General features: G+C 62.4%; 1 protein-coding gene across 1 annotated transcript in view; it reads right to left on the bottom strand.

Moving 5' to 3' along the window:
* The window catches only part of LOC121271409 (ras GTPase-activating protein nGAP-like), a 126,978-nt gene that overhangs the window by 65,966 nt on the left and 38,851 nt on the right, over positions 1–22,161 (bottom strand). The window contains exons 2-3 of the mRNA XM_041177399.1: positions 2,048–2,187; positions 635–707 (exon numbers count right to left, since the gene is read on the bottom strand). Of these exons, the coding sequence (XP_041033333.1) occupies positions 635–707; positions 2,048–2,187 (213 nt within the window). The remainder of the gene's footprint in view (positions 1–634; positions 708–2,047; positions 2,188–22,161) is intronic.

Below are 22,161 nucleotides of genomic sequence, written 5' to 3'. Positions count from 1 at the left end.
TTTTAAACAGTGTCCCCAGTACTAGGTTCTCCCACTAGAGGAAACATCCTCTCCACATTGACCCTGTCAAGACCCCTCAGAATCTTATATGCTTTATTCAGTGGCATCATACTCTTCTAAACTCCAAGCCAAGCCTAGCCTGTCTGACCTTTCCTTGTAAGACAACTCACCCCAATCAAGGTATTAGTTTAGTTAACCTTCTCTGAACTGCTTCCAATGTATTTACATCCTTCCTTAAATAAGGAGACCGATATACTTTTGCTTTCCTAATTGCTTGCTGTACCTGCATACTCATCCTTTGCGATTCATGCACTAGGACACCCAGATCCCTCTGTATCTGCGAGCTCTGCAATCTCTCACCATTTAGATAATACGTTTCTTTTTTATTTTTCCTGCCAAAATGGACAATTTCACCTTTTCCCACATTGTACTCCATTTGCCAGGTCTCTGCCCATTCACTTAGCCTATCTATATCTCTCTGTAGCCTCCTCGGGTCCTCTTCACATCCTACTACCTCTCTTCCCAGTCCTCATGGCTCCCTGCACTGTGGGGCTTCGCTCATTACTTCAGGTTCTCAGTAATAAAAATAAATCTAAGCAGCAGAGAGTGGGGAGAATGAAAAGAAGATTCTTACCGCAGTTCTGCGATTGACTGAAGCTGGTATCAGATATGCAGCTACTAGTCCTCAGCCTAATTTTGCAACTTCCCTACAATTACAAACAGATGGCAATAATTAGAACAGGTAACTAACATTGCTAATATTAACTAGCGATATTATTACTAAAATCACAGTTAGTTCTAGCACTGTAACCAATAGCGTGTTGCCAAAGTTTCCCTGTCTTACACTTATCAGGACAAATGCAAGAATGCCAAATTTCAAACTATCATGACTATTTATATCACAGGAGAAAAGGGGTTCTGATAAATAACATTTATAATTGTTCCTCTGCCCTTGCAAAAATACCGCAAGTGGCTTCGCAAAGGCATGGGGTGGTGGGGGGGTGGGGGAAAGAAAATGGATCCAAAGTGGGAGCAGTCAGGAGTTTGGTCAGCAGGATGAGTTTGTGAGAAGAATCATAAAGGAGGGATTGGGAGATTAAGAGGTTTGAGGAAGGGAATCCCAGAGTTTGGGGCCTAGGAATGGCCTACGATGGCGAGGCCAAACTGTGGGAGGGATGCACAAGATACTGGAGTCAGAGGAGGGCTGAGTTTGTGGAACAGGGTAAATGTATAGAGTTAGGGAGCGACAAGGGCAATGGGTGGAATGGGATTAAATACAAGGATAAGAGTTTTAGATTTGTTATGTCCATTGAACAAGCACCAGTGTCTGGAAAGGAAATAATTCAACACAACTCCGATGGTTTTCAGGTACAGAATGCAGATCATCAATTCACAGTCCTCTGGTCGGGTCACAGGGACAGTTTCTGTACAATGAAAGTAACAGGCAGCAGAGGGAGCAGATGAGTCACTGCCACTGCTGAAGGAAAGGGGACAAACTGGCGTTTCAGATTAGCCTCTTGTAAAAGAGAGGGACCGATTCTCAATCCGCTATTATGCCAGGGCATCAAGCTTTCTCGATTCAGTCACAGGGTGTGGGTATCGCAGGGAAGGCCAGCACTTATCGTCCATCCATATGCAACCGAGCAGCTTGCTCGGCCATCTCAGGGGGCGGCTAAGAGTCAGCCACGTTGCTGTGGGTCTGGAGTCACACGTAGGCCCAGACCAGGTAAGGGCAGCAGATTTCCTTCCCTAAAGGGCATTAGTGAACCAGATGGGTTTTTACAACAACAGCCCAATAGTTAAAAGGTCACCATTACTTGTAGATTTATTTCACATCTACACACACCCCTTTGGGGAAGCATTGGAAAGATTAGCAGGCTAATTATCGGCCCATTGAACCACATGACAAACTCTCCTCCTGTGACCAACAAGTCCTAGAGCGGGACTTGAACCCAAATCTTCTAGCTCAGAGGCAGAGGGCACCACCTACTGGTCTCTAACACCTTCGTGTGCGCAGACGATGGGAGATGTATCCATGCCCACATACCTCATCATCCTTTGACATCAGCACGAGCTGGCCGTCGACTAGGGTACAGTTATTGACGTCCCAGACTGGGACTCCCACACTGGGCACCAGAGAAATGGGAGGGCTCGGAGTGGTGGATGTCGCTGCTGCGTCAACATCGTCTGCAGGGAAGAAATAAACCATCGCATCCATCAGAAACTTCAAAGACCGGCGGGCAGTTACCTGTGTATATATTTCCCGGGAGCAGAGGCAGGAAAATCCGGCCCCTCATCTCGGATATTCACATTGTCCGTGCGTATCGACGCTTGGTCAAGAAGTAAAGTTGTAGGCAGTGGGGTGGGGGGGGGGGGGAGCAGTTGTAGGTGGTGGGGGGGCAGTTGTAGGTGGTGGGGGGGGCAGTTGTAGGCGGTGGGGGGGCAGTTGTAGGCGGTGGAGGGGCAGTTGTAGGCAGTGGAGGGGCAGTTGTAGGCAGTGGGGGGAGAAGCAGTTGTAGGTGGTGGGGGAGGGGCAGTTGTAGGTGGTGGGGGGAGGGGCAGTTGTAGGCAGTGGGGGGGAGGAGCAGTTGTAGGTGGTGGGGGAGGGGCAGTTGTAGGCAGTGGGGGGGAGGGGCAGTTGTTGGTGGTGTGGGGAGGGGCAGTTGTAGGTGGTGGGGGAGGGGCAGTTGTAGGCAGTGGGGGGGAGGGGCAGTTGTTGGTGGTGTGGGGAGGGGCAGTTGTAGGTGGTGGGGGGAGGGGCAGTTGTAGGTGATGGGGAGGGGCAGTTGTAGGCGGTGGGGGAGGGGCAGTTGTAGGTGGTGGGGGGAGGGGCAGTTGTAGGTAGTGGGGGGAGGGGCAGTTGTAGGTGGTGGGGGAGGGGCAGTTGTTGGTGGTGGGGGGAGGGGCAGTTGTAGGTAGTGGGGGGAGGGGCAGTTGTAGGTGGTGGGGGGAGGGGCAGTTGTAGGTGGTGGGGGGAGGGGCAGTTGTAGGTGGTGGGGGCAGGGGCAGTTGTAGGTGGTGGGGGAGGGGCAGTTGTAGGTGGTGGGGGGGCAGTTGTAGGTGGTGGGGGGGCAGTTGTAGGTGGTGGGGGGGGCAGATGTAGGCGGTGGGGGGGCAGTTGTAGGCGGTGGGGGGGCAGTTGTAGGCGGTGGAGGGGCAGTTGTAGGTGGTGGAGGGGCAGTTGTAGGCAGTGGGGGGAGGGGCAGTTGTAGGTGGTGGAGGGGCAGTTGTAGGCAGTGGAGGGGCAGTTGTAGGCAGTGGGGGGAGAAGCAGTTGTAGGCAGTGGGGGGAGGGGCAGTTGTAGGTGGTGGGGGAGGGGCAGTTGTAGGTGGTGGAGGGGCAGTTGTAGGCAGTGGAGGGGCAGTTGTAGGCAGTGGGGGGAGAAGCAGTTGTAGGCAGTGGGGGGAGGGGCAGTTGTAGGTGGTGGGGGAGGGGCAGTTGTAGGTGGTGGAGGGGCAGTTGGAGGCGGTGGGGGGGCAATTGTAGGTGGTGGGGGGGAATTGTAGGCAGTGGGGAGCAGTTGTAGGCAGTGGGGAGCAGTTGTAGGCAGTGGAGGGGCAGTTGTAGGCAGTGGAGGGGCAGTTGTAGGCAGTGGGGGGAGGGGCAGTTGTAGGCAGTGGGGGGAGGGGCAGTTGTAGGCAGTGGGGGGAGGGGCAGTTGTAGGCGGTGGGGGGAGGGGCAGTTGTAGGCAGTGGGGGGGAGGAGCAGTTGTTGGTGGTGTGGGGAGGGGCAGTTGTAGGTGGTGGAGGGGCAGTTGTAGGTGGTGGAGGGGCAGTTGTAGGCAATGGGGGGGCAGTTGGAGGCGGTGGAGGGGCAGTTGTAGGTGGTGGAGGGGCAGTTGTAGGCAATGGGGGGGCAGTTGTAGGCAGTGGAGGGGCAGTTGTAGGCAGTGGGGGGAGGGGCAGTTGTAGGCAGTGGGGGGAGGGGCAGTTGTAGGTGATGGGGGAGGGGCAGTTGTAGGTGATGGGGGAGGGGCAGTTGTAGGCGGTGGGGGGAGGGGCAGTTGTAGCTGGTGTGGGAGGGGCAGTTGTAGGCAGTGGGGGGAGGGGCAGTTGTAGGCAGTGGGGGGGAGGGGCAGTTGTAGGTGGTGTGGGGAGGGGCAGTTGTAGGTGGTGGGGGGAGGGGCAGTTATTGGCGGTGTAGGGGCAGTTGTAGGTGGAGAGGGGGTAAGTTGTAGGCAGTGGAGGGGCAGTTGTAGGCAGTGGAGGGGCAGTTGTAGGCAGTGCGGGGGGCAGTTGTAGGCAGTGGGGGGGCAGTTGTAGGTGGTGTGGGGAGGGGCAGTTGTAGGTGGTGGGGGAGGAGCAGTTGTAGGTGGTGGGGGGAGGGGCAGTTGTAGGTGGTGTGAGGAGGGGCAGTTGTAGGTGGTGGGGGGAGGAGCAGTTGTAGGTAGTGGGGGTAGGGGCAGTTGTAGGTAGTGGGGGCAGGGGCAGTTGTTGGTGGTGGGGGGAGGGGCAGTTGTAGGTAGTGGGGGGAGGGGCAGTTGTAGGTGGTGGGGGAGGAGCAGTCGTAGGCGGTGGGGGGAGGGGCAGTTGTAGGCAGTGGGGGGAGGGGCAGTTGTAGGCGTTGGGGGGGAGGGGCAGTTGTAGGTGATGGGGGGAGGAGCAGTTGTAGTTGGTGGGGGGAGGAGCAGTTGTAGGTGGTGGGGGGAGGGGCAGTTGTAGGTGGTGGGGGGGCAGTTGTAAGTGGTGTGGGGGCAGTTGTAGGCAGTGGGGGGGAGGGGCAGTTGTAGGTGGTGGGGTGAGGGGCAGTTGTAGGTGGTGTGGGGGCAGTTGTAGGCAGTGGGGGGGAGGGGCAGTTGTAGGTGGTTTGGGGGCAGTTGTAGGCAGTGGGGGGGAGGGGCAGTTGTAGGTGGTGTGGGGGAGGAGCAGTTGTAGGTGGTGGGGGGAGGAGCAGTTGTAGGTAGTGGGGGGAGGGGCACTTGTAGGGGGTAGGGGAGGGGCAGTTGTAGGTGGTGGGGGAAGGGGCAGTTGTAGGTGGTGGGGGGAGGGGCAGTTGTAGGCGGTGGGGGAAGGGGCAGTTGTAGGTGGTGGGGGGAGGGGCACTTGTAGATGGTGGGGGAAGGGGCAGTTGTAGGGGGTAGGGGAGGGGCAGTTGTAGGTGGTGGGGGAAGGGGCAGTTGTAGGTGGTGGGGGAAGGGGCAGTTGTAGGTGGTGGGGGGAGGGGCAGTTGTAGGCGGTGGGGGGAGGAGCAGTTGTAGGTGGTGGGTGGGAGGGGCAGTTGTTCGTGGTGGGGGGAGGGGCAGTTGTTGGTGGTGGGGGGAGGGGCAGTTGTAGGCGTTGGGGGGGAGGGGCAGTTGTAGGTGATGGGGGGAGGAGCAGTTGTAGGTGGTGGGGGTGAGGGGCAGTTGTAGGTGGTGGGGGGGAGGAGCAGTTGTAGGTGGTGGGGGGAGGGGCAGTTGTTGGTGGTGTGGGGAGGGGTAGTTGTAGGCAGTGGAGGAGCAGTTGTAGGTGGTGGGTGAGGGGCAGTTGTAGGCAGTGGAGGAGCAGTTGTAGGTGGTGTGGGGAGGGGCAGTTGTTGGTGGTGTGGGGAGGGGCAGTTGTTGGTGGTGTGGGGAGGGGCAGTTGTAGGTGGTGTGGGGAGGGGCAGTTGTTGGTGGTGGGGGGAGGGGCAGTTGTAGGCAGTGGAGGGGCAGTTGTAGGTGGTGGGGGGAGGGGCAGTTGTTGGTGGTGTGGGGAGGGGCAGTTGTAGGTGATGGGGGAGGGGTAGTTGTTGACGGGGGATGGGCAGTTTCAGGTGGTGGGGGAAGGGGCAGTTGTAGGTGGTGGGGGGAGGGGCAGTTGTAGGTGGTGTGGGGAGGGGCAGTTGTTGGTGATGTGGGGAGGGGCAGTTGTAGGTGATGGGGAGGGGTAGTTGTTGACGGGGGATGGGCAGTTTCAGGTGGTGGGGGAAGGGGCAGTTGTAGGTGGTGGGGGGAGGGGCAGTTGTAGGTGGTGGGGGGAGGGGCAGTTGTAGGTGATGGGGGGAGGGGCAGTTGTAGGTGGTGTGGGGGGAGTTGTAGGCAGTGCGGGGGAGGGGCAGTTGTAGGCAGTGGGGGGGAGGGGCAGTTGTAGGTGGTGTGGGGGGAGTTGCAGGCAGTGGGGGGGAGGGGCAGTTGTAGGTGGTGGGGGGAGGGGCAGTTGTAGGTGATGGGGGGAGGGGCAGTTGTAGGTGGTGTGGGGGGAGTTGTAGGCAGTGCGGGGGAGGGGCAGTTGTAGGCAGTGGGGGGGAGGGGCAGTTGTAGGTGGTGTGGGGGGAGTTGTAGGCAGTGTGGGGGAGGGGCAGTTGTAGGCAGTGGGGGGGAGGGGCAGTTGTAGGTGGTGGGGGGGAGGAGCAGTTGTAGGTGGTGGGGGAGGGGCAGTTGTAGGTGATGGGGGGAGGGGCAGTTGTAGGTGGTGGGGGGAGGGGCAGTTGTAGGTGGTGTGGGGGGAGTTGTAGGCAGTGGGGGGGGAGGAGCAGTTGTAGGTGGTCGGGGGAGGGGCAGTTGTAGGTGGTGGGGGGAGGAGCAGTTGTAGGTGATGGGGGGAGGGGCAGTTGTAGGTGGTGGGGGGGAGGAGCAATTGTAGGTGGTGGGGGGGGGGCGGTTGTAGGTGGTGGGGGGGAGGAGCAGTTGTAGGTGGTGGGGGGGGGGCGGTTGTAGGTGGTGTTGTGAGGAGCAGTTGTAGGTGATGGGGGAGGGGCAGTTGTAGGGTGTGGGGGCAGGAGCAGTTGTAGGTGGTGGGGGGGTATGTTGTAGGTGGTGGGTGAGGGGCAGTGGTAGGCAGTGGAGGAGCAGTTGTTGGTGGTGTGGGGAGGGGCAGTTGTTGGTGGTGTGGGGAGGAGCAGTTGTAGGTGGTGTGGGGAGGGGTAGTTGTAGGCAGTGGAGGGGCAGTTGTAGGTGGTGGGTGAGGGGCAGTTGTAGGCAGTGGAGGAGCAGTTGTTGGTGGTGTGGGGAGGGGCAGTTGTTGGTGGTGTGGGGAGGGGCAGTTGTTGGTGGTGTGGGGAGGGGCAGTTGTTGGTGGTGTGGGGAGGGGCAGTTGTAGGTGGTGTGGGGAGGGGCAGTTGTAGGTGGTGTGGGGAGGGGCAGTTGTTGGTGGTGGGGGGAGGGGCAGTTGTAGGCAGTGGAGGGGCAGTTGTAGGTGGTGTGGGGAGGGGCAGTTGTAGGTGGTGGGGGGAGGGGCAGTTGTTGGTGGTGTGGGGAGGGGCAGTTGTAGGTGATGGGGGAGGGGTAGTTGTTGACGGGGGATGGGCAGTTTCAGGTGGTGGGGGAAGGGGCAGTTGTAGGTGGTGGGGGGAGGGGCAGTTGTAGGTGGTGTGGGGAGGGGCAGTTGTTGGTGGTGTGGGGAGGGGCAGTTGTAGGTGGTGTGGTGAGGGGCAGTTGTTGGTGGTGTGGGGAGGGGCAGTTTCAGGTGGTGGGGGAAGGGGCAGTTGTAGGTGGTGGGGGGAGGGGCAGTTGTAGGTGGTGGGGGGAGGGGCAGTTGTAGGTGATGGGGGGAGGGGCAGTTGTAGGTGGTGTGGGGGGAGTTGTAGGCAGTGGGGGGGAGGGGCAGTTGTAGGTGGTGGGGGGGAGGGGCAGTTGTAGGCAGTGGGGGGGAGGGGCAGTTGTAGGCAGTGGGGGGGAGGGGCAGTTGTAGGTGGTGTGGGGGGAGTTGTAGGCAGTGGGGGGGAGGGGCAGTTGTAGGCAGTGGGGGGGAGGGGCAGTTGTAGGTGGTGTGGGGGGAGTTGTAGGCAGTGGGGGGGAGGGGCAGTTGTAGGTGGTGGGGGGGAGGAGCAGTTGTAGGTGGTGGGGGGAGGGGCAGTTGTAGGTGGTGGGGGAGGGGCAGTTGTAGGTGATGGGGGGAGGGGCAGTTGTAGGTGGTGGGGGGAGGGGCAGTTGTAGGTGGTGTGGGGGGAGTTGTAGGCAGTGGGGGGGGAGGAGCAGTTGTAGGTGGTGGGGGGGAGGAGCAGTTGTAGGTGGTGGGGGAGGGGCAGTTGTAGGTGGTGGGGGGAGGAGCAGTTGTAGGTGGTGGGGGGAGGGGCAGTTGTAGGTGGTCGGGGGAGGGGCAGTTGTAGGTGGTGGGGGGAGGAGCAGTTGTAGGTGGTGGGGGAGGAGCAGTTGTAGGTTATGGGGGAGGAGCAGTTTTAGGCAGTGGGGTTTGGGGCAGTTGTTGGCGGTGTAGGGGCAGTTGTAGGTGGTGGGGGGAGGGGCAGTTGTAGGTGGTGGGGGGGGGTAAGCTGTAGGCAGTGGAGGATCAGTTGTAGGCAGTGGAGGGGCAGTTGTAGGCAGTGGAAGGGCAGTTGTAGGCAGTGGGGGGCAGTGGTAGGCAGTGGAGGGGCAGTTGTAGGCAGTGGAGGGGCAGTTGTAGGCAGTGGAAGGGCAGTTGTAGGCAGTGGGGGGGGCAGTTGTAGGCAGTATGGGGGGCAGTTGTAGGCAGTGGAGGGGCAGTTGTAGGCAGTGGAGGGGCAGTTGTAGGCAGTGGAAGGGCAGTTGTAGGCAGTGGGGGGGGCAGTTGTAGGCAGTATGGGGGGCAGTTGTAGGCAGTGGAGGGGCAGTTGTAGGCAGTATGGGGGGCAGTTGTAGGCAGTGGAGGGGCAGTTGTAGGCAGTGGGGGGGCAGTTGTAGGCAGTGGAGGGGCAGTTGTAGGCAGTGGAGGGACAGTTGTAGGCAGTGTGGGGAGCGGTAGTTTTAGGTGGTGGGGGAGGGGCAGTTGTTTTTGGTGGGGGGATGGGCAGTTGTAGGTGGTGGGGGAGGGGCAGTTGTTGGTGGTGGGCGGGAGGGGCAGTTGTATATTGTGGGGGAGGGGCAGTTGTTGGTGGTGGGGGGAGGGGCAGTTGTAGGTGATGTGGGAGGGGCAGTTGTAGGCAGTGGGGGGGAGGAGCAGTTGTAGGTGGTGGGGGGAGAGGCAGTTGTAGGTGGTGGGGGTGAGGGGCAGTTGTAGGTGGTGGGGGTGAGGGGCAGTTGTAGGTGGTGGGGGGAGGAGCAGTTGTAGGTGGTGGGGGGAGGGGCAGTTGTAGGTGGTGGGGGTAGGAGCAGTTGTAGGGGTTGGGGGGAGGAGCAGTTGTAGGCAGTGGGGGGGGAGGAGCAGTTGTAGGTGGTGGGGGAGGGGCAGTTGTAGGTGGTGGGGGAGGGGCATCTTTTGGCTGGGGAGGGGCAGTTGTAGGCGGTGGGGGGAGGGGCAGTTGTAGGTGGTGGGGGGAGGAGCAGTTGTAGGTGGTGGGGGAGGGGCATCTTTTGGCTGGGGAGGGGCAGTTGTAGGCGGTGGGGGGAGGGGCAGTTGTAGGTGGTGGGGGGAGGAGCAGTTTTAGGCAGTGGGGGGAGGGGCAGTTGTTGGCGGTGTAGGGGCAGTTGTAGGTGGTGTGGGGAGGGGCAGTTGTAGGTGGTGGGGGGTAAGTTGTAGGCAGTGGAGGATCAGCTGTAGGCAGTGGGGGGGGCAGTTGTTGGCAGTGGGGGGGCAGTTGGAGGCTGTGGAGGGGCAATTGTAGGCAGTGGGGGGGCAGTTGTAGGCAGCGGGGGCGCAGTTGTAGGCAGTGCGGGGGGCAGTTATAGGCAGTGGAAGGGCAGTTGTAGGCAGTGGGGGGAGGGGCAGTTGTAGGCAGTGGAGGGGCAGTTGTAGGCAGTGGGGGGGAAGTTGTAGGCAGTGGGGGGAGGGGCAGTTGTAGGTGGTGGGGGAGGAGCAGTTGTAGGTGGTGGGGGAGGGGCAGTTGTAGGTGGGGGGGAGCAGTTGTGGGTGGTGGGGGGGAGGGGCAGTTGTAGGTGGTGTGGGGGAGGGGCAGTTGTAGGTGGTGTGGGGGAGGGGCAGTTGTAGGTGGTGTGGGGGCAGTTGTAGGGAGTGGGGTGGAGGGGCAGTTGTAGGTGGTGGGGGGGAGGGGCAGTTGTAGGTGGTGTGGGGGAGGGGCAGTTGTAGGTGGTGTGGGGGCAGTTGTAGGGAGTGGGGTGGAGGGGCAGTTGTAGGTGGTGGAAGGGGCAGTTGTAGGTGGTGGGGGGAGGGGCAGTTGTAGGTGGTGGGGGAAGGGGCAGTTGTAGGTGGTGGGGGGAGGGGCAGTTGTAGGTGGTGTGGGGGCAGTTGTAGGCAGTGGGGGGGAGGGGCAGTTGTAGGTGGTGGGGGGAGGGGCAGTTGTAGGTGGTGGGGGAAGGGGCAGTTGTAGCTGGTGGGGGGAGGGGCAGTTGTAGGTGGTGGGGGGAAGGGGCAGTTGTAGGTGGTGTGAGGGCAGTTGTAGTCAGTGGGGGGGGGAGGTGCAGTTGTAGGTGGTGGGTGGAGGGGCAATTTATGGCTGGGGAGGGGCAGTTGTGGGTGGTGGGTGGAGGGGCAATTTTTGGCTGGGGAGGGGCAGTTGTAGGTGGTGGGGGGAGGAGCAGTTGTAGGTGGTGGGGGGAGGGGCTGTTGTAGGTGGTGGGGAGGGGCAATTTTTGGCTGGGGAGGAGCAGTTGTAGGTGGTGGGGGGAGGGGCTGTTGTAGGTGGTGGGGAGGGGCAATTGTTGGCTGGGGAGGGGCAGTTGTAGGTGGTGGGGGGAGGAGCAGTTTTAGGCAGTGGGGGGATGGGCAGTTGTAGGCGGTGGGGGGAGGGGCAGTTGTATGCGGTGGGCGGAGGGGCTGTTGTAGGTGGTGGGGGAGGGGCAGTTTTAGGCAGTGGGGGGAGGAGCTTTTGTAGGTCGTGTGGGGAGGGGCAGTTGTAGTTGGTGTGGGGAGGGGCAGTTGTGGGTGGTGGGTGGAGGGGCAATTTTTGGCAGGGGAGGGGCAGTTGTAGGCGGTGGGGGAGGGGCTGTTGTAGCTGTTGGGGGTGGGGCAGTTGTAGATAGTGGGGGGAGGAGAGTTGTAGGTGGTCGGGGTAGGGGCAGTTGTAGGTGGTGTGGGAGAGGCAGTTGTAGGTGCTGTGGGGAGGGGCAGTTGTAGGTGGTGGGGTGCGGAGCAGTTGTAGGGGGTGGGGGGAGGGGCAGTTGTAGGTGGTGTGTGGAGGGGCAGTTGTAGGTGTTGGGGTGAGGGGCAATTTTTGGCGGGGAGGGGCAGTTGTAGGTGGTGGGGGAGGGGCAGTTGTTGGTGGTGGGCGGGAGGGGCAGTTGTATATGGTGGGGGAGGGGCAGTTGTTGGTGGTGGGGGGAGGGGCAGTTGTAGGTGATGTGGGAGGGGCAGTTGTAGGTGGTGGGGGGAGGGGCAGTTGTAGGTGGTGGGGGAGGGGCAGTTGTAGGTGGTGGGGGGAGGAGCAGTTGTAGGTGGTGGGGGGAGAGGCAGTTGTAGGTGGTGTGGGTAGGGGCAATTTTTGGCTGGGGAGGGGCAGTTGTAGGTGGTGGGGGGAGGGGCAGTTGTAGGTGGTGGGGGGAGGGGCAGTTGTAGGTGGTGGGGGGAGGGGCAGTTGTAGGTGGTGGGGGTAGGAGCAGTTGTAGGGGTTGGGGGGAGGGGCAGTTGTAGGTGGTGGGGGGAGGAGCAGCTGTAGGTGGTGGGGGAGGGGCATCTTTTGGCTGGGGAGGGGCAGTTGTAGGCGGTGGGGGGAGGGGCAGTTGTAGGTGGTGGGGGGAGGAGCAGTTTTAGGCAGTGGGGGAGGGGCAGTTGTTGGCGGTGTAGGGGCAGTTGTAGGTGGTGTGGGGAGGGGCAGTTGTAGGTGGTGGGGGGTAAGTTGTAGGCAGTGGAGGATCAGCTGTAGGCAGTGGGGGGGCAGTTGTTGGCAGTGGGGGGGCAGTTGGAGGCTGTGGAGGGGCAATTGTAGGCAGTGGGGGGGGCAGTTGTAGGCAGTGGGGGCGCAGTTGTAGGCAGTGCGGGGGGCAGTTGTAGGCAGTGGAAGGGCAGTTGTAGGCAGTGGGGGGAGGGGCAATTGTAGGCAGTGGAGGGGCAGTTGTAGGCAGTGGGGGGGAAGTTGTAGGCAGTGGGGGGGAAGTTGTAGGCAGTGGGGGGAGGGGCAGTTGTAGGTGGTGGGGGAGGAGCAGTTGTAGGTGGTGGGGGGAGGGGCAGTTGTAGGTGGGGGGGGAGCAGTTGTGGGTGGTGGGGGGGAGGGGCAGTTGTAGGTGGTGTGGGGGAGGGGCAGTTGTAGGTGGTGTGGGGGCAGTTGTAGGGAGTGGGGTGGAGGGGCAGTTGTAGGTGGTGATGGGGAGGGGCAGTTGTAGGTGGTGGGGGAAGGGGCAGTTGTAGGTGGTGGGGGGAGGGGCAGTTGTAGGTGGTGTGGGGGCAGTTGTAGGCAGTGGGGGGAGGGGCAGTTGTAGGTGGTGGGGGGAGGGGCAGTTGTAGGTGGTGGGGGAAGGGGCAGTTGTAGGTGGTGGGGGGAGGGGCAGTTGTAGGTGGTGGGGGGAAGGGGCAGTTGTAGGTGGTGTGAGGGCAGTTGTAGGTGGTGGGGGAGGGGCAGTTGTAGGTGATGGGGGGAGGGGCAGTTGTAGGTGGTGGGGGGAGGGGCTGTTGTAGGTGGTGTGGGGGGAGTTGTAGGCAGTGGGGGGGGGAGGAGCAGTTGTAGGTGGTGGGGGGGAGGAGCAGTTGTAGGTGGTGGGGGAGGGGCAGTTGTAGGTGGTGGGGGGAGGAGCAGTTGTAGGTGGTGGGGGGAGGGGCAGTTGTAGGTGGTCGGGGGAGGGGCAGTTGTAGGTGGTGGGGGGAGGAGCAGTTGTAGGTGGTGGGGGAGGAGCAGTTGTAGGTTATGGGGGAGGAGCAGTTTTAGGCAGTGGGGTTTGGGGCAGTTGTTGGCGGTGTAGGGGCAGTTGTAGGTGGTGGGGGGAGGGGCAGTTGTAGGTGGTGGGGGGGGGTAAGCTGTAGGCAGTGGAGGATCAGTTGTAGGCAGTGGAGGGGCAGTTGTAGGCAGTGGAAGGGCAGTTGTAGGCAGTGGGGGGCAGTGGTAGGCAGTGGAGGGGCAGTTGTAGGCAGTGGAGGGGCAGTTGTAGGCAGTGGAAGGGCAGTTGTAGGCAGTGGGGGGGGCAGTTGTAGGCAGTATGGGGGGCAGTTGTAGGCAGTGGAGGGGCAGTTGTAGGCAGTGGAGGGGCAGTTGTAGGCAGTGGAAGGGCAGTTGTAGGCAGTGGGGGGGGCAGTTGTAGGCAGTATGGGGGGCAGTTGTAGGCAGTGGAGGGGCAGTTGTAGGCAGTATGGGGGGCAGTTGTAGGCAGTGGAGGGGCAGTTGTAGGCAGTGGGGGGGCAGTTGTAGGCAGTGGAGGGGCAGTTGTAGGCAGTGGAGGGACAGTTGTAGGCAGTGTGGGGAGCGGTAGTTTTAGGTGGTGGGGGAGGGGCAGTTGTTTTTGGTGGGGGGATGGGCAGTTGTAGGTGGTGGGGGAGGGGCAGTTGTTGGTGGTGGGCGGGAGGGGCAGTTGTATATTGTGGGGGAGGGGCAGTTGTTGGTGGTGGGGGGAGGGGCAGTTGTAGGTGATGTGGGAGGGGCAGTTGTAGGCAGTGGGGGGGAGGAGCAGTTGTAGGTGGTGGGGGGAGAGGCAGTTGTAGGTGGTGGGGGTGAGGGGCAGTTGTAGGTGGTGGGGGGAGGAGCAGTTGAAGGTGGTGGGGGGAGGAGCAGTTGTAGGTGGTGGGGGGAGGGGCAGTTGTAGGTGGTGGGGGTAGGAGCAGTTGTAGGGGTTGGGGGGAGGAGCAGTTGTAGGCAGTGGGGGGGGAGGAGCAGTTGTAGGTGGTGGGGGAGGGGCAGTTGTAGGTGGTGGGGGAGGGGCATCTTTTGGCTGGGGAGGGGCAGTTGTAGGCGGTGGGGGGAGGGGCAGTTGTAGGTGGTGGGGGGAGGAGCAGTTGTAGGTGGTGGGGGAGGGGCATCTTTTGGCTGGGGAGGGGCAGTTGTAGGCGGTGGGGGGAGGGGCAGTTGTAGGTGGTGGGGGGAGGAGCAGTTTTAGGCAGTGGGGGGAGGGGCAGTTGTTGGCGGTGTAGGGGCAGTTGTAGGTGGTGTGGGGAGGGGCAGTTGTAGGTGGTGGGGGGTAAGTTGTAGGCAGTGGAGGATCAGCTGTAGGCAGTGGGGGGGGCAGTTGTTGGCAGTGGGGGGGCAGTTGGAGGCTGTGGAGGGGCAATTGTAGGCAGTGGGGGGGCAGTTGTAGGCAGCGGGGGCGCAGTTGTAGGCAGTGCGGGGGGCAGTTATAGGCAGTGGAAGGGCAGTTGTAGGCAGTGGGGGGAGGGGCAGTTGTAGGCAGTGGAGGGGCAGTTGTAGGCAGTGGGGGGGAAGTTGTAGGCAGTGGGGGAGGGGCAGTTGTAGGTGGTGGGGGAGGAGCAGTTGTAGGTGGTGGGGGAGGGGCAGTTGTAGGTGGGGGGGAGCAGTTGTGGGTGGTGGGGGGGAGGGGCAGTTGTAGGTGGTGTGGGGGAGGGGCAGTTGTAGGTGGTGTGGGGGAGGGGCAGTTGTAGGTGGTGTGGGGGCAGTTGTAGGGAGTGGGGTGGAGGGGCAGTTGTAGGTGGTGGGGGGGAGGGGCAGTTGTAGGTGGTGTGGGGGAGGGGCAGTTGTAGGTGGTGTGGGGGCAGTTGTAGGGAGTGGGGTGGAGGGGCAGTTGTAGGTGGTGGAAGGGGCAGTTGTAGGTGGTGGGGGGAGGGGCAGTTGTAGGTGGTGGGGGAAGGGGCAGTTGTAGGTGGTGGGGGGAGGGGCAGTTGTAGGTGGTGTGGGGGCAGTTGTAGGCAGTGGGGGGGAGGGGCAGTTGTAGGTGGTGGGGGGAGGGGCAGTTGTAGGTGGTGGGGGAAGGGGCAGTTGTAGCTGGTGGGGGGAGGGGCAGTTGTAGGTGGTGGGGGGAAGGGGCAGTTGTAGGTGGTGTGAGGGCAGTTGTAGTCAGTGGGGGGGGGAGGTGCAGTTGTAGGTGGTGGGTGGAGGGGCAATTTATGGCTGGGGAGGGGCAGTTGTGGGTGGTGGGTGGAGGGGCAATTTTTGGCTGGGGAGGGGCAGTTGTAGGTGGTGGGGGGAGGAGCAGTTGTAGGTGGTGGGGGGAGGGGCTGTTGTAGGTGGTGGGGAGGGGCAATTTTTGGCTGGGGAGGAGCAGTTGTAGGTGGTGGGGGGAGGGGCTGTTGTAGGTGGTGGGGAGGGGCAATTGTTGGCTGGGGAGGGGCAGTTGTAGGTGGTGGGGGGAGGAGCAGTTTTAGGCAGTGGGGGGATGGGCAGTTGTAGGCGGTGGGGGGAGGGGCAGTTGTATGCGGTGGGCGGAGGGGCTGTTGTAGGTGGTGGGGGAGGGGCAGTTTTAGGCAGTGGGGGGAGGAGCTTTTGTAGGTCGTGTGGGGAGGGGCAGTTGTAGTTGGTGTGGGGAGGGGCAGTTGTGGGTGGTGGGTGGAGGGGCAATTTTTGGCAGGGGAGGGGCAGTTGTAGGCGGTGGGGGAGGGGCTGTTGTAGCTGTTGGGGGTGGGGCAGTTGTAGATAGTGGGGGGAGGAGAGTTGTAGGTGGTCGGGGTAGGGGCAGTTGTAGGTGGTGTGGGAGAGGCAGTTGTAGGTGCTGTGGGGAGGGGCAGTTGTAGGTGGTGGGGTGCGGAGCAGTTGTAGGGGGTGGGGGGAGGGGCAGTTGTAGGTGGTGTGTGGAGGGGCAGTTGTAGGTGTTGGGGTGAGGGGCAATTTTTGGCGGGGAGGGGCAGTTGTAGGTGGTGGGGGAGGGGCAGTTGTTGGTGGTGGGCGGGAGGGGCAGTTGTATATGGTGGGGGAGGGGCAGTTGTTGGTGGTGGGGGGAGGGGCAGTTGTAGGTGATGTGGGAGGGGCAGTTGTAGGTGGTGGGGGGAGGGGCAGTTGTAGGTGGTGGGGGAGGGGCAGTTGTAGGTGGTGGGGGGAGGAGCAGTTGTAGGTGGTGGGGGGAGAGGCAGTTGTAGGTGGTGTGGGTAGGGGCAATTTTTGGCTGGGGAGGGGCAGTTGTAGGTGGTGGGGGGAGGGGCAGTTGTAGGTGGTGGGGGGAGGGGCAGTTGTAGGTGGTGGGGGGAGGGGCAGTTGTAGGTGGTGGGGGTAGGAGCAGTTGTAGGGGTTGGGGGGAGGGGCAGTTGTAGGTGGTGGGGGGAGGAGCAGCTGTAGGTGGTGGGGGAGGGGCATCTTTTGGCTGGGGAGGGGCAGTTGTAGGCGGTGGGGGGAGGGGCAGTTGTAGGTGGTGGGGGGAGGAGCAGTTTTAGGCAGTGGGGGAGGGGCAGTTGTTGGCGGTGTAGGGGCAGTTGTAGGTGGTGTGGGGAGGGGCAGTTGTAGGTGGTGGGGGGTAAGTTGTAGGCAGTGGAGGATCAGCTGTAGGCAGTGGGGGGGCAGTTGTTGGCAGTGGGGGGGCAGTTGGAGGCTGTGGAGGGGCAATTGTAGGCAGTGGGGGGGGGCAGTTGTAGGCAGTGGGGGCGCAGTTGTAGGCAGTGCGGGGGGCAGTTGTAGGCAGTGGAAGGGCAGTTGTAGGCAGTGGGGGGAGGGGCAATTGTAGGCAGTGGAGGGGCAGTTGTAGGCAGTGGGGGGGAAGTTGTAGGCAGTGGGGGGGAAGTTGTAGGCAGTGGGGGGAGGGGCAGTTGTAGGTGGTGGGGGAGGAGCAGTTGTAGGTGGTGGGGGGAGGGGCAGTTGTAGGTGGGGGGGGAGCAGTTGTGGGTGGTGGGGGGGAGGGGCAGTTGTAGGTGGTGTGGGGGAGGGGCAGTTGTAGGTGGTGTGGGGGCAGTTGTAGGGAGTGGGGTGGAGGGGCAGTTGTAGGTGGTGATGGGGAGGGGCAGTTGTAGGTGGTGGGGGAAGGGGCAGTTGTAGGTGGTGGGGGGAGGGGCAGTTGTAGGTGGTGTGGGGGCAGTTGTAGGCAGTGGGGGGAGGGGCAGTTGTAGGTGGTGGGGGGAGGGGCAGTTGTAGGTGGTGGGGGAAGGGGCAGTTGTAGGTGGTGGGGGGAGGGGCAGTTGTAGGTGGTGGGGGGAAGGGGCAGTTGTAGGTGGTGTGAGGGCAGTTGTAGGCAGTGGGGGGGGAGGTGCAGTTGTAGGTGGTGGGTGGAGGGGCAATTTTTGGCTGGGGAGGGGCAGTTGTGGGTGGTGGGTGGAGGGGCAATTTTTGGCTGGGGAGGGGCAGTTGTAGGTGGTGGGGGGAGGAGCAGTTGTAGGTGGTGGGGAGGGGCAATTTTTGGCTGGGGAGGAGCAGTTGTAGTTGGTGGGGGGAGGGGCTGTTGTAGGTGGTGGGGAGGGGCAATTATTGGCTGGGGAGGGGCAGTTGTAGGTGGTGGGGGGACGAGCAGTTTTAGGCAGTGGGGGGAGGGGCAGTTGTAGGCGGTGGGGGGAGGGGCAGTTGTATGCGGTGGGCGGAGGGGCTGTTGTAGGTGGTAGGGGAGGGGCAGTTTTAGGCAGTGGGGTGAGGGGCAGTTGTAGGTGGTGGGGGGAGGAGCAGTTGTAGCTGGTGGGGGGAGAGGCAGTTGTAGGTGGTGGGGGTAGGGGCAATTTTTGGCTGGGGAGGGGCAGTTGTAGGTGGTGGGGGGAGGGGCAGTTGTAGGTGGTGGGGGGAGGGGCAGTTGTAGGTGGTGGGGGGAGGGGCAGTTGTAGGTGGTGGGGGGAGGAGCAGTTGTAGGGGTTGGGGGGAGGAGCAGTTGTAGGTGGTGGGGGGAGGAGCAGTTGTAGGTGGTGGGGGAGGGGCAGTTGTAGGTGATGGGGGAGGGGCATCTTTTGGCTGGGCAGGGGCAGTTGTAGGCGGTGGGGGGAGGGGCAGTTGTAGGTGGTGGGGGGAGGAGCAGTTGTAGGTGGTGGGGGAGGGGCATCTTTTGGCTGGGGAGGGGCAGTTGTAGGCGGTGGGGGGAGGGGCAGTTGTAGGTGGTGGGGGGAGGAGCAGTTTTAGGCAGTGGGGGAGGGGCAGTTGTTGGCGGTGTAGGGGCAGTTGTAGGTGGTGTGGGGAGGGGCAGTTGTAGGTGGTGGGGGGTAAGTTGTAGGCAGTGGAGGATCAGCTGTAGGCAGTGGGGGGGCAGTTGTTGGCAGTGGGGGGGCAGTTGGAGGCTGTGGAGGGGCAATTGTAGGCAGTGGGGGGGGCAGTTGTAGGCAGTGGGGGGGCAGTTGGAGGCTGTGGAGGGGCAATTGTAGGCAGTGGGGGGGGCAGTTGTAGGCAGTGGGGGCGCAGTTGTAGGCAGTGCGGGGGGCAGTTGTAGGCAGTGGAAGGGCAGTTGTAGGCAGTGGGGGGAGGGGCAGTTGTAGGCAGTGGAGAGGCAGTTGTAGGCAGTGGGGGGGAAGTTGTAGGCAGTGGGGGGAGGGGCAGTTGTAGGTGGTGGGGGAGGAGCAGTTGTAGGTGGTGGGGGAGGGGCAGTTGGTGGTGGGGGGAGGGGCAGTTGTAGGTGGGGGGGGAGCAGTTGTGTGTGGTGGGGGGGAGGGGCAGTTGTAGGTGGTGTGGGGGAGGGGCAGTTGTAGGTGGTGGGGGGGCAGTTGTAGGGAGTGGGGTGGAGGGGCAGTTGTAGGTGGTGGGGTGGAGGGGCAGTTGTAGGTGGTGTGGGGGCAGTTGTAGGGAGTGGGGTGGAGGGGCAGTTGTAGATGGTGGGGGGGAGGGGCAGTTGTAGGTGGTGTGGGGGAGGGGCAGTTGTAGGTGGTGTGGGGGCAGTTGTAGGGAGTGGGGTGGAGGGGCAGTTGTAGGTGGTGGGGGAAGGGGCAGTTGTAGGTGGTGGGGGGAGGGGCAGTTGTAGTTGGTGGGGGAAGGGGCAGTTGTAGGTGGTGGGGGGAGGGGCAGTTGTAGGTGGTGTGGGGGCAGTTGTAGGCAGTGGGGGGGAGGGGCAGTTGTAGGTGGTGGGGGGAGGGGCAGTTGTAGGTGGTGGGGGAAGGGGCAGTTGTAGGTGGTGGGGGGAGGGGCAGTTGTAGGTGGTGTGAGGGCAGTTGTAGGCAGTGGGGGGGGGAGGTGCAGTTGTAGGTGGTGGGTGCAGGGGCAATTTTTGGCTGGGGAGGGGCAGTTGTGGGTGGTGGGTGGAGGGGCAATTTTTGGCTGGGGAGGGGCAGTTGTAGGTGGTGGGGGGAGGAGCAGTTGTAGGTGGTGGGGGGAGGGGCTGTTGTAGGTGGTGGGGAGGGGCAATTTTTGGCTGGGGAGGAGCAGTTGTAGGTGGTGGGGGGAGGGGCTGTTGTAGGTGGTGGGGAGGGGCAATTGTTGGCTGGGGAGGGGCAGTTGTAGGTGGTGGGGGGAGGAGCAGTTTTAGGCAGTGGGGGGAGGGGCAGTTGTAGGCGGTGGGGGGAGGGGCAGTTGTATGCGGTGGGCGGAGGGGCTGTTGTAGGTGGTGGGGGAGGGGCAGTTTTAGGCAGTGGGGGGAGGAGCTTTTGTAGGTCGTGTGGGGAGGGGCAGTTGTAGTTGGTGTGGGGAGGGGCAGTTGTGGGTGGTGGGTGGAGGGGCAATTTTTGGCAGGGGAGGGGCAGTTGTAGGCGGTGGGGGAGGGGCAGTTGTAGCTGTTGGGGGTGGGGCAGTTGTAGATAGTGGGGGGAGGAGAGTTGTAGGTGGTCGGGGTAGGGGCAGTTGTAGGTGGTGGGGGGGAGGGGCAGTTGTAGGTGGTGTGGGAGAGGCAGTTGTAGGTGCTGTGGGGAGGGGCAGTTGTAGGTGGTGGGGTGCGGAGCAGTTGTAGGGGGTGGGGGGAAGGGCAGTTGTAGGTGGTGTGTGGAGGGGCAGTTGTAGGTGTTGGGGTGAGGGGCAATTTTTGGCGGGGAGGGGCAGTTGTAGGTGGTAGGGGATGGGCAATTTTTGGCGGTGGAGGGGCAGTTGTAGGCGGTGGGGGAAGGGGCAGTTGTAGGCGGTGGGGGAAGGGGCAGTTGTAGGTGGTGGGGGGAGGGGCAGTTGTAGGCAGTGGGGGAGGGGCAGTTGTAGGTGTTGGGGGTGGGGCAGTTGTAGATAGTGGGGGGAGGAGAGTTGTAGGTGGTTGGGGTAGGGGCAGTTGTAGGTGGTGGGGGAGGGGCAGTTGTAGGTGGTGGGGGGCGGAGCAGTTGTAGGCGGTGGGGGGCAGGAGCAGTTGTAGGGGGTGGGGGGAGGGGCAGTTGTAGGTGGTGTGTGGAGGGGCAGTTGTAGGTGGTGGGGGATTGGCAATTTTTGGCGGTGGAGGGGCAGTTGTGGGCGGTGGGGGAAGGGGCAGTTGTAGGCGGTGGGGTAAGGGGCAGTTGTAGGTGGTGGGGGGAGGGGCAGTTGTAGGCAGTGGGGTGAGGGGCAGTTGTAGGCGGTGGGGGGAGGGGCAGTTGTAAGCGGTGGGGGGGTGAGGGGCAGTTGTAGGTGGTGTGGGAGAGGCAGTTGTCGGTGGTGTGGGGAGGGGCAGTTGTAGGTGTTGGGGGTGGGGCAGTTGTAGATAGTGGGGGGAGGAGAGTTGTAGGTGGTCGGGGTAGGGGCAGTTGTAGGTGGTGGGGGAGGGGCAGTTGTAGGTGGTGGGGGGCGGAGCAGTTGTAGGTGGTGGGGGGAGGGGCAGTTGTAGGTGTTGGGGGAGGGGCAGTTGTGGGTGGTGGGGGGAGGGGCAATTTTTGGCTGGGGAGGGGCAGTTGTAGGCGGTGGGGGGAGGGGCTGTTGTTGGCGGTGGGGGGAGATGCAGTTGTAGGTGGTGGGGGGGAAGGGCAGTTGTATGTGGTGGGCGAGGGGCAGTTGTTGGCGGTGGGGGGAGGGTCAGTGGTAGGTGGTGGGGGGAGGGGCGGTTGCAAGTGGTGGGGGGAGGTGCAGTTGTAGATGGTGAGCGGAGGGGCAGTTGTTGGCGGTGGGGTGAGGTTCAGTTGTAGGCCGTGGGGAAGGGGCAGTTTTTGGCATTGGGGGGGAGTGGCTGTTGTAGATGGTGTGGGGGGAGTGGCAGTTGTTGGTGGTGGGGAGAGGGGCAGTTGTTGGCGGTGGGGAGAGGGGCAGTTGTTGGCGGTTAGGAGAGGGGCAGTTGTTGGCAGTGGGGCGGAGGGGCAGTTGTAGGTGGTGTGGGTCAGTTGTAGGTAGTGGGGGGCAGTTGTAGGTGGTGGGGGGAGGGTTAGTTGTAGGTGGTGGGTGGAGGGGCAATTGTTGGCGGTGGGGGGTGGGGCAGTTGTAGGTGGTGTGCAGAGGGGCAGTTGTAGGTCGTGGGGGGAGGAACAGTTGTAGGTGATAGGGGGAGGGGCAGTTGTTGGTGGTGGGGGGAGGAGCAGTTGTAGGTGGTGGGGTGAGGGGCAGTTGTTGGTGGTGGGGGGGAGGAGCAGTTGTAGATGGTGGGGGGAGGGGCAGTTATAGGTGGTGGGGGGAGGGGCAGTTATAGGTGGTGGGGGGAGGGGCAGTTGTTGGTGGTGGGGGGAGGGTCAGTTGTAGGTGGTGGGGGGGAGGAGCAGTTGTAGATGGTGGGGGAAGGGGCAGTTGTAGGTGGTGGGGGGAGGAGAAGTTGTAGGTGGTGGGGGGGAGGGGCAGTTGTTGGTGGTGGGGGGGAGGAGCAGTTGTAGATGGTGGGGGGAGGGGCAGTTGTAGGTGGTGGGGGGAGGGGCAGTTGTTGGTGGTGGGGGGGAGGAGCAGTTGTAGATGGTGGGGGGAGGGGCAGTTGTAGGTGGTGGGGGGAGGGGCAGTTATAGGTGGTGGGGGGAGGGGCAGTTGTTGGTGGTGTGGGGAGGGTCAGTTGTAGGTGGTGGGGGTAGGGGCAGTTTCGGCGGTGGGGGGAGGGTCAGTTGTAGGTGGTGGGGGCGGGGCAGTTGTAGGTGGTGTGGGGGCATTTGTAGGCAGTTGGGGGGAGGGGCAGTTGTAGGCAGTGGGGGGGAGGGGCAGTTGTAGGCAGTGGGGGGGAGGGGCAGTTGTAGGCGGTGGGAGTAGGGGCAGTTGTAGGGGGTAGAGTGAGGGGCAGTTGTAGTTGGTGGGGGGAGGGGCAGTTGTAGGTGGTGGGGGGCAGAGCAGTTGTAGGTGGTGGGGGAGGGGTAGTTGTAGGTGGTGGGGGGAGGAGCAGTTGTAGGTGGTGGGGGAGGGGTAGTTGTAGGTGGTGGGGGGGTGGAGCAGTTGTAGGTGGTGGGGTAGGGTATTTGTAGGCAGTGGGGGGCTGGAGCAGTTGTAGGGGGTGGGGGAGGGGTAGTTGTAGGCAGTGGGGGGCTGGAGCAGTTGTAGGGGGTGGGGGAGGGGCAGTTGTAGGTGGTGGGGGAGGGGTAGTTGTAGGGGTGGGGGAGGGGTAGTTGTAGGTGGTGGGGGGGTGGAGCAGTTGTAGGTGGTGGGGGAGGGGTAGTTGTAGGCAGTGGGGGGCTGGAGCAGTTGTAGGGGGTGGGGGAGGGGTAGTTGTAGGTGGTGGGGGGAGGAGCAGTTGTTGGCGGTGTAGGGGCAGTTGTAATTGGTGAGGGGGTAATTTGTAGGCAGTGGAGGATCAGTTGTAGGCAGTGGTGGGAGGGGCAGTTGTAGGCAGTGGAGGGGCAGTTGTAGGCAGTGGAGGGGCAGTTGTAGGCAGTTGGGGTGCAGTTGTAGGCAGTGGAGGGGCAGTTGTAGGCA

This window comes from Carcharodon carcharias, chromosome 30 (genome assembly GCF_017639515.1).
Source record: "Carcharodon carcharias isolate sCarCar2 chromosome 30, sCarCar2.pri, whole genome shotgun sequence".
Classification (NCBI taxonomy): Eukaryota; Metazoa; Chordata; class Chondrichthyes; order Lamniformes; family Lamnidae; genus Carcharodon; species Carcharodon carcharias.
This window is presented reverse-complemented; position numbering and strand designations above follow the sequence as displayed.